Source organism: Bos taurus, chromosome 16 (assembly GCF_002263795.3).
Source record: "Bos taurus isolate L1 Dominette 01449 registration number 42190680 breed Hereford chromosome 16, ARS-UCD2.0, whole genome shotgun sequence".
NCBI lineage: Eukaryota > Metazoa > Chordata > Mammalia > Artiodactyla > Bovidae > Bos > Bos taurus.
Genome location: NC_037343.1, coordinates 75,678,524 through 75,694,673, shown reverse-complemented (window position 1 = coordinate 75,694,673; position 16,150 = coordinate 75,678,524). Strand labels below are relative to the sequence as shown.

The following is a 16,150-nucleotide window of genomic DNA, read 5'->3' as shown; positions in this document are numbered from 1 at the left end:
GCATTTAAAGCACTGAGCACAGCGCCTCGTGTCTAGAAAGCTCTTAAACAGAGCTCACCTGATGCCCAGTTTCACTGTAATTAGTATTAGTGTAGAGGAAGATCCACAGCTTCTGTTTTTTAACATGTATGTTTTCTGTATCATCAACATTGATCATTTATTCATTTTAAAAGTGACCTGTTGACACCTGTACAGAGTATCATCTGGGTCCAGGAATGTGTTTCATTTTCCTGCCAATAAGGAATTTGGTTCTTTTTAAATAGTGTAATTTTAACTGAGGAATTTCTGCTGTCTTCAGAACAAGACTGGTGTTTCTACTCCTCACCCCCAACATCCACCAACCCATGAAATTATTATTTTTCTCTTTACTTGGCTTTTTTTTGTGTGTGTGACAGCGGAAAATAAGTTTTATAACAACTGAAGGGCAGGAAAAGTCCCTACTTACTGAGATGAAATAGAGACTTCCTGGCAGCGACCACTGATCAGCTACTCTTCCTAAGACTTGAACGACTATTTTGATATTTCCTGACTTCAGGGCTGCTGTCTCTTCTCTTTGGTTGCGGCAGAAGCAAGAGACAAGGGAAAGAGTGGGAAGACAGCATTTTTATGATTTATTACTTGTTACCTTCTACATAATGCAAAGCTATAGTGAACATTCTTATGCGTACAATTTTATGTACTTGTATACATACATTTAGGTTAACTTCCCAGAAGTAGAATAACACAGTTTGGAAAATACATTTATTTTTCATTTTGAGAAATAATCTTTTAAAAAATGAAAAATCAAAATCAATTCTATATTTTGTACTGATGAGACTGATGAATTAAATTTATTTTTCCAGGTCCTCGTCCAAATACAACCACAGCGCCAAGCTCGACAGGTCCGGTACCTCTTTATCCTGTCTACATAGCTAGAGCTCAATAAGGTGACGGGTGGAAAATGATAGCCTGTGCTAATTTTGCATTTTTAATTATCAATGAAGCTGAATTTTTTAATCTACTTTCACTGATTTTTGGACCTCTGTTCATTTTTTCTGTGTGGTTTCAGAAGTATTTTCTTGTTAACTTATCAGAACTCATTGTAAGTTAAAGCCCTTTTAACATGAAGTGGAATTTTCTTTTAGGTTTTTTTGTCTTATTTTACTAGTCACTTGTATAAAATTGTAAGATTTTATACTATTGAATATAGATTGCTTTTTATAACTTTTAATTACAAAAGTAGTATCTAACATACATTTGTAAGATTTGCCCTTATTTATTGAAATGAAATGGAGGTTTTCTGGCAGGGACAGGAATTGATCAGCTACTCTTCCTAAGACTTGAGAGACTATTCTGATACGGTGGAAGGAATTGTCTTCCTGACTTCAGAGCTGCTGTCTCTATCTTCTTTTCTTTGGTTGGAGCGGAAGCAAGAACAAGAGAAAGAGTAGGAAGACAGGATTTTTATAATTTATTATTTGTTACCTTCTACATAATACACAGCTATATGGTGAACATTCTTATGCATACAGTTTTATGTACTTATATAAATGTATATTTAGGTTAACTTCCCAGAAGTAGAATAACAGAATTGGGAAAATACATTTATTTTTCATTTTGAGAAATAATTTTTTAAAAACTGAAAAACCAAAATCAATTCTATAATTTTGTACTGATGAGACTGATGAATTAAATTTATTTTTCCAGGTCCTCGTCCAAATACAACCACAGTGCCAAGCTCGACAGGTTGAGTACCTCTTTATCTTATCTACTTGCTGCTGCTGCTGCCAAGTCGCTTCAGTCGTGTCCGACTCTGTGCGACCCCATAGGCAGCAGCCCACCAGGCTCCCCCATCCCTGGGATTCTCCAGGCAAGAACACTAGAGTGGGTTGCCATTTCCTTTTCCAATGCATGAAAGTGAAAAGTGAAAGTGAAGTTGCTCAGTCGTATCTGACTCTTAGTGACGCCATGGACTAAAGCCTACCAGGCTCCTCTGTCCATGGGATTTTCCAGGCAAGAGTACTGGAGTGGGGTGCCATCACCTATCTACATAATTAGAACTTAATAAGGCGATGGGTGAAAATGATATCCTGTGCTAATTTTGCTTTTTAAATTATCAATGAAGCTGAATTTTTTATCTACTTTCACTCCTTCTTGCACCTCTGTTCATTTACCTGTGTGGTTTCAGAAGTAATTATCTTGTTGACTTATCAGAACTCATTATATGCATTAAAACCCTTTTAACATGAAGTGGAATTTTCTTCTAGTTTTTTTCTTTGCCTTATTTTTACTAATCACTTGTATAAAATTGTAAGATTTTATACTATTGAATATAGATTGCTTTTTATAACTTTTAATTACAAAAGTAGTATCTAACATACATTTGTAAGATTTGCCCTTATTTATTGAAATGAAATGGAGGTTTTCTGGCAGGGACAGGAACTGATCAGTTACTCTTGCCTAAGAATTGAGAGACTACTTTGATGTGGTGGAAGGAATTGTCTTCCTGACTTCAGGGCTGCTGTCTTTGGCGTCTCTTCGTTTCAGCAGAAGCAAGAGACAAGAACAGTAGGAACAGCATTAGCCTGGGCAGACCTCACTCAGGGTCCTAGTGTGGCTTGGCTCAGAAGTAACATCGTTTCTATAGGTTCCAGTTTCCCGTTGTTTAATGACTCGAAACAAATGTCACTTACTGCCTCTTGTTTGTTTTTTTCCTTCTGCCCTAACATTTTGAGGAAGTGAGAGGCATTATTCATGTTAACATGGTAACTGGAACATCATTTTATAATTCCTATAAACCTGGTACCCTCACTGAGTTGACTCATTGAGTACCTTGGCAAGTGCTGTGAAGTTTTGTGGGGAAAGAGATTTTTTTTTTTTTGGTGGATGATATATAAAGATTGCGTATATTTACTCATTGACCCACCAATGTTTAATCATCTGTTCCTAATGGGAATAGGCACTGTGGTGACTATACTGATATGCTCTTTTGAAAGAGTTGACTGTAAGCATTTCCTAAAGCATTTATAAAACACTGATCCAGTTTAGTGTTTAAACGAAGACAGACTTGTGAGGGCAGGTTTATAAAGAAGATAAATTACAAAGACCTTTTTTAAAATATAAAAATCAAAATTCCTCATGAGAAGACATGAGTTAGAATTTTTATGATCAGAACATGAGTTTTTATCATCAGTTAGAAAAAGACTATGAAAAGGATCATTAGTGAAATGTAATGGCATAAAGTATATGTGACTGTGTGTGTGTGCTCAGTCGCCTCTGACTCTTTGTGACCCCGTTAACTGTAGCCTGCCAGGCTCTTCTCTCCATGGAATTTTCCAGGCAAGAATACCGAAGTGGATTGGCATTTCCTTCTCAAGGGCGTCTTCCAGACCCAGGGACACCCGCATCTCTTTCGTCTCTTTCATTAGCAGATAGATTCTTTACCACTGTGCCACCTGGGAATTTTATGCCCTTCCAGGGACGTGTGATTATGTGATTATGTGTGTATGAAAAAATGTGGGCAAAATATGAGGTGAAAAAGAAACAATACAAAATCTATAGCATGATACTATGCGGATGGTATTTTTAAAACATTACGTATATATTCTGAATAGATGATCTTTGTGATTTATTATTTCTTAATTTCTAAGATTTCCATTATGTAATACAAAGCTATAGTAAACATTTGTATGTATACATTCTTATGTACTTATGTTAATATACATTTTGGTTAACTTTCCAGAGGTAGAATAGCATAGTTTGGAAAGGATGTATGTTTTTCATTCCGAGAACTCATTCATTTTGTGAAATAATCTTAAAGAGTGAAACATCAAAATTAAATCTATAATTTTGTATTGATGAAATGAGTGAATTAAATCCAATCAATTTTTCCAGGTCTTCATCCAGCTACAACTGCAACATCAAGTCATACAGGTTCAGTACCTCTTTATCTTACTAACATTGGTTAGAATTTAATGAGGTGATGAGTGAAAATGATGTAATATACTAATTTACATTTTTAAATTATCAGTAAAGCTGAATTTTTTATCTGCTGTCGTGTATTTTGGTACTTTGTTCATTTTTCTATGAAGTTTCTGAAATCTTTTTTTGGTCAATTTATTATTTAAGCTCTTTTAACATGAAGTGGAATTTTCTTCTAGGTTTTTTCTTTGCCTTATTTTACTAGTCAGTTTTCTTTTAAGATTTTATTCTATTTCCTATAGATTGCTTTCTGCAGCTTTTAATTATATAAGTAGATACTAATAGGAAAAATGAAAGTTGAAAGTTAGTCACATCATCGTGTCCACTCTGTGCAGCCCCATGGACTGTAGCCCACCAGGCTCATCCGTCCGTGGAATTCTCCAGGCAAGAGTACTGGAGTCGGTTGCCATTACCTTCTCCAGGGGATCTTCCCGACCCACGGATCAAATGTGGGTCTCCTGCATTCCAGGTGGATTCTTTACCATCTGAGCTAATTGCAAACGTTGCAAAAGCATACAGAGTAAAAGATTAGTTCTCCACCTCTTTCTCTGATCTTTTATCTAAGCTAATATCTTTAGAGTTTAGGGTGTCTTTTTAATCTATTTCTACACATCAGCATTCTTATTTCTATACATATTTTAGCATTTTTTTCTTTTTTATCCAAAAATGTCATTATGCTGTTCATATTTTTCTGAAATTTGCACTTTTTCCATTTGAACTGGAGCTGTAGTTAGATTTATTCCCATCTTTTTAAATGATGATTTTAACATGTACCATATTTCACTCAACTATTATCTCAGTGGTAATTTATGAGTGCAGAATTTTTACATTAATAGGAAGTTGGATGCATTGATGTTTTCCCTAATGACTATGAGTGTTGTGTCTCTCTTAAAAAAAGTTTCAGATCTTCTCCATGCTAAATTTTATAAATTTTCCACAATGTAACTGTGTGGTTGCATTAGATCACTGATTCATCTCACATTCTTTATGCCCTGGGAAATGAGATCGCACTCCTCCTCATTCCACCGACCTTCATCCAGTTGTAGGGAATATGCTGTGCACAGGCGTGTACTATAATTAACAGGGCCTCTTTGAAAAATAAAAATGATTTTCTCATCACTCCCAGATGAAGGGCTGGGAGCAGTAAAAAGTACATTGTGGAAAGACATGTTGAAAACAAGATGTTGAAGTACTGATGAGAGAGATGGAAAACCATAGTGACTGTTCCCGTAACCAGAGCCTTGAGGGAGTTGCTGAGAAAGGGCGTCACTAGCTAAACAAAGTCATCAAAGGCCTGAAGGTTTGACACTGAGGACTGTGCATTGTTTATCTTTATCTGGGATCTGAGATTGTAAAGAACAGATATCTCTAGAGCATATCTGCAGAAGGAAGTAGAAGTTAAAAATAAAAGGCATGCGAGGATTAGGATCTGGGCTTTTGCCTGCGAAGGGCATCAACCCCCTGATCCCCACTTTATGTCTGAGTCTTATTTTTCCTTATTCTTCTGCGGCACCACTCGCTCAGGTCAGTTTGTTGTTGGGCTGGTCCCGACACCAATAAGAAGCGCACCATTTGTTGAGTAAGTCATCTCCTTTCCAGCTGTGAAAATGCCAGTTTTTATCACACGTTAAATTCATGTGTGATCTGGTCTTTCTGTTCCCTTGAATTCTGCCCATTCCTGCCCCAGCACCAAATCGATGTTTTGATTACAGCACAATGATACGTTTAATATCTGGCAGTACATTTCCTTTTCAGATGCCCAGGCTACTCTCTGTGTTAATTTTTCTAGACAAACTTCTGTTTTATTTTGCTGACATTTTTAACTAGTTTAATTGTACATTTCAGTGGCATTAAGTATATTCACATTTTTGTGCAGCCATTACTACCATCTATCTCCAAATGCTTTTCATCATCTCAAAATGAAACATTATACCTATGAAACAGTAACTCCCTTCTCCCTCCTCTAGCCCTGCTAAGCATTGCCTGTGTCTATGAGTTTCACTGTTCGAGGTGCCTCACAGAGTTGGAATCACTTCTGGTTTATTTCACTTCACATAATGTTTTCAAGGTTCATCCACCTTGTAACATGTATCAGAACTGTATTACTTTTGTAACTTAATAATATTCTATTATATAAACCACATTTCCTTAATTCTTTCATTTGTTGAAATCTTGGTTTGTTTCCGCCTGTTGGATATTCTGAATAACGCTGCTCTGAACATCGGCATTCAAGTATCTGAGTCCCTATTTTTAATTTGGTGGTTATGTACCTAGGAATAAATTGCTGGGTTATATAGTAGTCGTATGTTTATTTTTTTTGAGGAACAGCCATAAAGTCTTCCACAGCAGCTGACTATTTTATGTTCCCTCCAGTGATGCATAAAAGTTCTGATTTCTCCATCTTTTTGCCAGCACTTGTTATTTCCTGTTTTTTTTTATACAATCCATACCAATATATGAGAAGCAGTATCTCACTGGTTTTCTTTCCATTTCTACAATTCTTAGTGATTGATTATCTCTTCATGTGCATATTGTTGGTCTTTTCTGTATCTTCTCTGGAGAAATGTCTGTTCAAGTCCTTTGCCCAATTTTGAATTGGATCTTTTTTCAATTTTTAAAAGCTCATAATATATGTTGAAGGTTAGTCCCTTATCAGATATATAATGCGGTTGTTCCCTCCCATTCTGTGGACTGCTCTCTCTCTGATGACAGTGTCCCTTTTTAAACATCAGTGTTTGGTTTCGATGAAACCCAGTGTGTTTGGGCTTTTGGTGTCACTTCCGAGAAATCACTGCCAGACCCCACATCCTGAAGCTGTCCTCCGTGTTCTCTAAGAGTTTCGTAATTTTAGCTCTTAAGTTCGTGCTTCATTTTTGTTCCTTTCTTCTTTTCCTCTCTTCACTTGTGCTCTGATGACTATATTTAGTGTTATATTGGGTTCCTTACTCTTTCCTATGGGTGTATCTATGATAGAGTTTTGTTTCATGATTCTCATGAGATTTACAAATATCCAACATATGGTTATTTTAGTTGCTAAACTCTTAATTTTGAACTAATTCTAACAACGCTGGATTTTTACTCCATCCCATCATGTTTAATGTTTGTCCCATCATATTTGTTTTGCTCATCTTTTAACTATTTATGGCGGATATAGGTGATTTTACTGTAGCAGGGCTAGTACTGGCTGACTCGATGGTAGAGCTGGGGAAACAGGCTGTTGGCCTCAGAGCAGGTGTCAGCCTTCTGGTCTATAGGGCTGTGGCCTGGAGGGTCCTGGCGAGCTGGTCATATCCTGACGTAGCTGACTATAGTGTCAGGGTGTCCTGGAGCTGTTGCTGTCCTGCTGCTGGATGGGGTCTGACCTTTGGGAAGCTGGCTGAGGGGCTGAGAGTTGCTGGAGCTGGTATCAGGCTGCAGTTGGTGGGGCTGCTGCCCATGGGGTCCAGGACTCGTGCTGGCCCACTGCTGAGGAAAGCCAGGGACTAAGGTCTGACTGCAGCGTACTGGGTCAGGTCCTGGACCGTCTGGAGGGCAAGGATGTGTCCTGAAGGATACAAGATGACACTTCCCTGCTTGTGGGTGGTGTTGTGTTACCACCCCAATAACTGCTCAGTCTGCAGTTTGAGACCATTGTGCCCACCTTCCTGGGGGGAAGGGTCATATCACAGTCTTGGTGCTAATAAGATAGAGTGAGAATTTCAAAATGATGCTTGTCAGCACCAGAGTCTTTGTGGTATGAGTTCCTACTGCCAGCCTCTGGTCCCCAGAGTGAGTCCTCGCTGTCCTATGCCTCTCCAAGATCAGCAAGTAGATCTAAGCCGAGATCTTTGCAAGTTGCTGCTTTGGCCCTGGGTCTCAAGAGTATATGACATTTTATTTGCACCCTTCAGAGTGGAGTCTCTATTTCCTAAAACTCCCTGGACCTCCCAAAAGTATGCCATGCTGGCCTTCAAAGCCAACATTCTGGGGTGAGGGGTGCTTGTCCCGGTGCAGGACCCCCAGGCTGGGGAATCCCATGTGAAACTCAGACCCCTCCTTCCGTGGGGAGAGCTTCTGCAATTGTAATGGTCGCCAAGTTTGTGGGTCAGCTCCCCAGAGTCACAGTTACTGTTTATACTATGTCTCTGGTCCTCTTTCCTGTCTCATATTGGTTCCTTCTTTATATCTTTCGTTGTAAAGATCATTTATGCTAGTTTTCAGGTCATTTTCATCCATTTGTTGTTCAGTTGCTAAGTCGTGCCTGACTCTTTGCAGCCCCATGGACAGCAGGATGCGAGGCTTCCCAGTCCTTCACCGTCTCCTGGAGCTTGCTCAAATTCATGTCCGTTGAGTCGGTGGTGCTATCCAACTGTCTCCTCCTCTGTTGCCCACTTCTCCTCCTGCCCTCGGTCTTTCCCAGCATCAGGGTCTTTCCCAGTGAGTCAGCTCTTCACATCAGGTGGCCAAAGGATTGGAGCTTCATCTTCAACATCAGTCCTTCCAGCAAATATTCAGGGTTTGTTTCCTTTAGGACTGACTGGTCTGCTCTCCTTGCAATCTAAGGGATGCTCAAGAGTCTTACCACAATTCAAAAGCATCAACTCATAGGTGCTCAACCTTTTGGGGGCTTCTCTGTTGGCTCAGACTGTAAAGAATCTGCCTGCTGGAGACTAACACCTTCAACTTTCACTTCATGACCTTTTGTGGTCAACTCTCACATGCATACAGGGCTACCGGCAAAGTTTTGACTATACAGACCTTTTTGGCAAAGTGATATCTCTGCTTTTTAATATACTGCCTAGGTTTGTCATACCTTTCATTCCAAGGAGCAAGCATTTTTAATTTCATGGCTGCAAGCACTATCTGCACTGATTTTGGAGCCCAAGAAAATAAAATCTTCCACTGTTTTCCCATCTATTTGCCATGAAGAGATGAGACCAGATGCCTTGATCTTAGTTTTTTGAATGTTGAGTTTTAAACCAGCTTTTCCACTCTCCTCTTTCACACTTATCAAGAGGCTCTTTAGTTCCTCTTCACCTTCTGCCATTAGAGTGGTATCATCTGCACATCTGAGGGTGTTGATATTTCTCCCAGAAATCTTGATTACAGCTTGTGATTCATCCAGCCAGACATTTCTCATGATGTACTCTGCATAGAAATTAAATAAACAGTGTGATGAGTCTTTTTATTCTATTGCCTTCCTCTATTTCTTTGCATTGTTTACTTATGAAAACTTTCTTATCTCTCCTTGCTATTCTCTGAAACTCTGCATTCAGATGGGTGTATCTTTCCATTTCTCCTTTGTGTTTTGCTTCTCTTCTTTTCTCAACTATTTGTAAAGCCTCCTCAGACAATGACTTTGCCTTCTTGCATTTCTTTTGCTTTGGGATGGTTTTGGTCACCACCTCCTGTGCAATGTTTGGAACCTCCTTCCATACCTCTTCAGAACTCTATATACCAGATCTAATCTCTTTAATAAAAAATGACAGGATGATCTCGGGTTCGTTTCCAAGGCAAACCATTCAACATCATGGTAATCCAAGTCTATGCCCCAACCACTAATGCTGAAGAAGCTGAACAACACCAAAAAAAAATTTTTTTAAAACACAGATTGGAATGCAAAAAATTCCTTGATTGGAATGCAAAAGTAGGAAGCCAAAAGATACCAGGAGTAAAAGGCAAGTTTAGCCTTGGAGTACAAAATGAAGCAAGGCAAAGGCTAACAGAGTTTGGTCAAGAGAACACACTGCTCATAGCAAACACCCTCTTCCAACAACACAAGAGAGGATTCTACACATGGACATCACCAGGTGGTCAATACTGAAATCAGGCTTCCCTGGTGGCACAGCTGGTAAAGAATCTGCCTGCAATGCGGGAGACCTGGGCTCGATCCCTGTGTCATGAAGACCCCCTGAGAAGGGAATGGCAACACACTCCAGTGTTCTTGACTGGAGAATCCCAAGGACAGAGGAGCCTGGTGGGCTGTAGTCCATGGGACTGCAGAGTCGTTCACAACTGAGCAACTAGCACACATCCAGTTTCCCAAGATTCATTTTAAAAGACTGTCCTTTCACCATCAACTTTCCTTAGTACCCTTGTCAGCTGTCATTTGACCGTAAAAGTGAAAGTTTATTTCTGGGGTCTCTGTTGTTTTTTTTTTTTTTTCAATTGAAATATAGCTATTTTACAGTATTATATTATTTTCAGGTGTACAACATAGTGATTTTTTTATTTTTAAAGCTCATACTCCATTTAAAGTTATTCCAAAATAATAGCCATATTTCCCTGTGCTGTACAATATATCCTTGCTGTGTCTGGGCTCTGCATTCTGTTGTATTGGTCCGTGTGTTTTTCCTCTGTGATTATACAGTTTGTTTTGATTATTGTAGTTTTTTAAGTAAATTCTGAAATTAGAAAAAGTGAGTCTTTTCAACTTCGCATTTCCTTATCGGGAGATTTTCTTGTCTATTCTACTCCCTTGAGATTCCATATGAATTACAGGTTTAATTTGTCTCTTTATGAAAAACGCATTTTCAGTATGGTCAAAGGGTTGCATTTAATCTGTATATTGGTTTGTATGGTATTAACATGTTTAGAATATTGTCTTCCAATCCATGAATGCAGGATTTGCGTTCATATTTTTATGTCTTCTTCAATTTCTTTAAGCAATGCTTTGTAGTTCAGTGTGCAAGTCTTTCACCTCTTAGGTTACTTTTATCCCTCTTGTATTTTATCCTTCTTGATGCTACTTTATTGGTTTTTTTTAAATTTTATTTTTGATTGTTGTAGCTCAGCTGGCAAAGAATCTGCCTGCAATGTAGGAGACCTGGGTTCGATCCCTTGGTTGGGAAGATACCCCTGGAGAAGGGAAAAGCTACCCACTTCAGTATTCTGGCCTAGAGAATTCCATGGGCTGTGTAGTCCATGGGGTCGCAAAAAGTCGGAAACGACTGAGCGACTCACACTTTCACTTTTAGATTGTCCATTGGTAGTGTATAGAAATGCAACTGATTTTTATTTGTTGATTTTGTAGCTTCCAGCTTTGTTGAATTAATTTTTCTAATAGGTTTGTGTGTATTTGTGCATTTGTATGTATGTATAATCTTTAGAGTTTTCCACTTAAAAGATTATTTAATGTGAAACAAGATCATCTTATTTCTTCTTCCCCAGTTTGGATGCTTTTTATTGCTTTTTCTTGCCTAATTGCTCTGATTAGGCAAGAAAAAGAATTAAAATATCATTTTATATTGATAGAAATGGCAAACGTGGGCATCCTGTATTGTGACTTAAGGAAAAAAATCAATCTTTTACTCCTGAGTATGGGTCTTCCCAGGTGGCTCACAGGTAAAGAATGCAGGAGACACAGGTTTAATCCCTGGGTTGGGAAGATCCCCTGGAGTAGGAAATGGCAACCCACTCCAGTATTCTTTCCTGGGAAATTCCATGAACAGAGGAGCCTGGTGAGCAACAGTCTGCGGGTTCTCAAAGAGTCAGACACGACTGAGTGAGCACAAAAGCACTATTGAGTACATTGTTAGCTACGGGTTTTTCATAAATGATCTTTATTATGTTGAATTTCATTCTATTGCAGATAAACTTTTAAATGATATTTAAGCCATCTTACATCTTTTACTTTTAAGTGAAATCACATTAAATTCATAGCTAATTTTGGCATTATAGTAATGATAAATTTGCTTTCTGTACCACATAAAGTATCCTTGGAAATGTTGATGGATAGGAAGAAGAATGCTTTGACATTGAATATAAATTTATGATTTTATAACACTAGCTTTAAAGAGAAGCATTAATATAATTCATGCAGGGGAAAATGAAATTAGGGATTTAATTTAGAAACAAATCAAACCCCTTAAATTTATAGATCTTTTAACCTTTATAATTTTCTTCTTCTACCTTTTTTCTTATATCAATTTTTTCTTCTTTTTTCAGCATATGTCTCTCCAACTGTTGACTTAGAGCCTGAATATTTTGAGGACTTCGGTATTATTTTGGTTATAAATAACCTTGCATTGTGAAACCCTAGTGTTCTACATGAAACTATTTCAATGATCTGTAATTAGAGAAGAAACATCGTGTCACATATTGGTGGTTATTGACATACATTATTATTTTAATAGTGCAAATCCCATGACCAATGTAAGTAGCATTATGTGTAGACATGTAGATAACACAGTTTTCAAGATGTGTCCCAATTTAGGATTTCCAATGGGATGATGTAACTTTCTTAAATGCTATGGTCATGTGTACATTAAAATGTATTGCTTGCCATTTGATAGAGTTATTTTGTGATGGAGATTTGTAGATAGATTTTCTTTCTGTTGCTATGTTGTATACACAAGCCTCATGGACAAGTGAAATACTTTTTCTACAACAGGCAGGAGTTGCCCACTATATCTTTTCTCACATAATTCACATAATTCTTACACAATATATGTTTAAGAGCTTGGTGAATTATAGTGGTGACAGTTAAATGAAATATAAATATTTCTTGATAAGAAAATGAAGAGAAATAGCTATTATTTTTCTTTACGTTAGACTAGTTTAGTCAGGTTAATCTTTTTATAAACTGCAGTTGAGGCTTGTTACATTTTCCCCTCTGAAAACTGTGGCCAGACTGCCACTGCCACTCTGCAGGGCTGTCTTCAAAGGCTACTCTTGCTGCTGTTCAGTCATTCAGTCGTGTTCGACTTTTTGCGACCCCCTGGACTGCAGCACGCAGGCTTCCCTGTCCATCACCAACTCCCAGAGTTTGCTCAGACTCACGTCCATTGAACAGTGATGCTATCCAAGTGTCTCATCCTCTGTCGTCCCGTTCTCTTCCTGCCTTCAACCTTTCCCAGCTCCAGGGTCTTTTCCAAGGAGTTGGCTCTTTTCATCAGGTGGCCAAAGTATCAGAACTTCAGCTTCAGCATCAGTCCTTCCAATGTATAATCAGTGTTGGTTTCCTTTGGGATTGACTGGTTGGAACTCCTTGCTCTCTAAGGGACTCTCAAGAGTCTTCAACACCATAGTTTGAAGGCATCAAACTTAGGCACTCAGCCTTTTTTATTGTCCAGCTCTTACATCCATGCATGACTACTGGAAAAACCATAGCTTTGACTAGACGGACCTTGGTAGGCAAAGTAATGTCTCTGCTTTTTAATAAGCTGTCTACGTTTGTCATTGTTTTACTTCTAAAGAGCAAGCGTCTTTAACTTCATGGATGCGGTCACTGTCCACAGCAATTCTGGAGCCAAAGAAAAAAAAACCTGTCACTGTTTCCATTGTTTCCCCATCTATTTGCCATGAAGTGATTGGAACAGATGCCATGATCTTCATCCTCTGAATATTGAGTTTTAAGCCAGCTTTCTTCACTTTCCTCTTTCACCTTCATCAAAAGGCTGTTTAGTTCCCCTTAGCTTTCTGCCATAAGGATGGTGTCATCTGCATATCTTAGGTTATTGATATTTCTCCCCACAATCTTGATTCCAGCTTCTGCCTCATCCAGCCTGGCATTTCACATGATGTCCTCTGCATGTAAGTTACATAAGCAGGGTGACAAGATACAGCCTTGACGTACTGCTTTCCCAATTCTGAACCAGTCCATTGTTTCATGTCTGGTTCTAATCATTGCTTCTTGACCTGCATACAGGTTTTGCAGGAGGCAGGTAAGGTGGTCTGGTGTTCCCATCTCTTGAAGAATTTTCCATGATTTGTTGTGATCCGCACAGTCAAAGGCTTGAGAGTAGTCAGTGAAGCAGAAGTAGATGATTTTTCCTATACTTTTTCTATGATCTAATGGATGTTGGCAATTTGATCTCTGGTTCCTCTGCCTTTCTCTAAATCCAGCTTGTACATCTGGAAGTTCTCGGTTCACATACTGTTGAAACCTGACTTGAAGGATTGTGCGCATTACTTTGCTAGCATGTGAAATGAGGACAATTGTGTGGTAGTTTGAGCATTCTTTGGCATTGCCTTTCTTTGAGACTGGAATGAAAACTGACCTTTTCCAGTCTTGTGGCCGCTGTTGAGTTTTCCAAATTTGCTGGCATAGTGAGTGCAGCACTTTCACAGCATCATCTTGTAGGATTTGAAATAGCTTAACTGGAATTTCATCACCTCCACTAGCTTTGTTTGTAGTGATACTTCCTAAGGCCCACTTGACTCCAGGATGTCTGGCTCTAGGTGAGTGATCACACCGCTGCGGTTTTCCAGGTCATTAGCATCTTTTTTTGTATGGTTATTCTGTGTATTCTTGCCACCTCTTCATATCTTCTGTTTCAGATGCTAATACTTCATAATATTTATGGAATAAAAAGAGCAGGACCTAACATGACATTTTGTGGTCTGAGTTTTAGATAATACAAATAATGGTAGTTTAGAAGCAGAGGTGCTACTGATAGACATTTCTGAGAATTACCATTTGGTGGTTTATTTATTGTTCTCTGGATAGTTTTTAAAAAATGCATGTTTACATTCTGGTGTGTAATTTTTATCCATGTGCCCTGATGTTTCATCTGCATTATTAGAGAAAATCTCCTTATAATTAGGACTGTATCTTAATTCCAGGGACAGGGAAATAGAGGGGTGATGATAAGATAAAGCTATCATTTGTGAAGATGGCAAATAGCATATGTTTGATAGACTTATAGAACTTCATTATGGTTTATTAAACAATCACACTTTTGGGGGAAAAGTATGTAAAATTCCTAACAAAATCATAGGGAATAGACTTAATCAGATCATATCAGATCAGATCAGTCGCTCAGTTGTCTCCTACTGTTTGCGACCCCATGAATTGAAGCACACCAGGCCTCCCTGTCCGTCACCAACTCTCGGAGTTCACTGAGACTCACGTCCATCAAGTCAGTGATGCCATCCAGTCATCTCATCCTCTGTCATCCCCTTCTCCACTTGCCCCCAATCCCTCCCAGCATCAGAGTCTTTTCCAATGAGTCAACTCTTCGCATGAGGTGGCCAAAGGACTGGAGTTTCAGCTTTAGCATCATTCCTTCCAAAGAAATCCCAGGGCTGATCTCCTTCAGAATGGACTGGTTGGATCTCCTTGCAGTCCAAGGGACTCTCAAGAGTCTTCTCCAACACCACAGTTCAAAAGCATCAATTCTTCGGCACTCAGCCTTCTTCACAGTCCAACTCTCACATCCATACATGACCACAGGAAAAACCATAGCCTTGACTAGACGAACCTTTGTTGGCAAAGTAATGTCTCTGCTTTTGAATATGCTATCTAGGTTAGTCATAACTTTCCTTCCAAGGAGTAAGTGTCTTTTAATTTCATGGCTGCAGTCACCATCTGTAGTGATTTTGGAGCCCAGAAAAATAAAGTCTGACACTGTTTCCACTGTTTCCCCATCTATTTCCCATGAAGTGATGGGACTGGATACCATGATCTTCATTTTCTGAATGTTGAGCTTTAAGCCAACTTTTTCACTCTCCACTTTAACTTTCATAAAGAGGCTTTTAAGTTCCTCTTCACTTTCTGCCATACGGGTGGTGTCATCTGCATATCTGAGGTTATTGATATTTCTGAACTATAATTGTATAAAATGTTTTAAAACAATTTTCTTCTAATCTACTGAATTCTAATTGTTCCCGCTACCTTACTGAATAACCTAGGATGGTAGTTGCAGCACACAATGTTAAAATGTAAGGGTCCTGTTAAGAATTTCAAAAGGAATATATTTTGAAAAGTTCTGTGGTCAGAATGACATGGATGCACTTGCAGTCATGCTAAAACTAGATTGATAATTTTTTCTTCACTGTAATTATAGCGGATCTACACATTAAGATTCAACAGCTATTTGGAGACACCTACGTGCTCAATTATCATCAAAGTGTTTTTGTTTTTCCCAGATGCAGCAGTCATTGCTGTGGTTATTCTTTCTGTACGTAAGTATTCCAAACTTTGATACCACTTAAATCAAGATATCACTCTGAAGAAGTGCATTAATTTTTTAGTGATTTTTCATTTCTTTAGTTTTAATATTGTGAAATTAAGTAAACCAGTTTAGGAAAACATAAACTTTCATGTAATATACTATCTTGTATGTATATATTCTTTTATATTGTATATGTCCACTTACTAACAAACCCTAAATAATATATGTTGTTTCAAGATGCATAGCCATATGAGTTTACACCCCAAATATGCTGTGGGTCATTTTTGAAATTAATCTAGGGCTTCTCTGACTTA

The 16,150-nt window shown here is 38.4% G+C and overlaps 1 protein-coding gene across 1 annotated transcript in view; it reads left to right on the top strand.

Annotated features, from left to right (window-relative positions):
• The window catches only part of LOC518224 (membrane cofactor protein), a 79,466-nt gene that overhangs the window by 41,386 nt on the left and 21,930 nt on the right, over positions 1–16,150 (top strand). Inside the window, exons 8-12 of the mRNA XM_059875833.1 lie at positions 843–881; positions 1,687–1,725; positions 3,874–3,912; positions 11,887–11,937; positions 15,811–15,846. Of these exons, the coding sequence (XP_059731816.1) occupies positions 843–881; positions 1,687–1,725; positions 3,874–3,912; positions 11,887–11,937; positions 15,811–15,846 (204 nt within the window). The remainder of the gene's footprint in view (positions 1–842; positions 882–1,686; positions 1,726–3,873; positions 3,913–11,886; positions 11,938–15,810; positions 15,847–16,150) is intronic.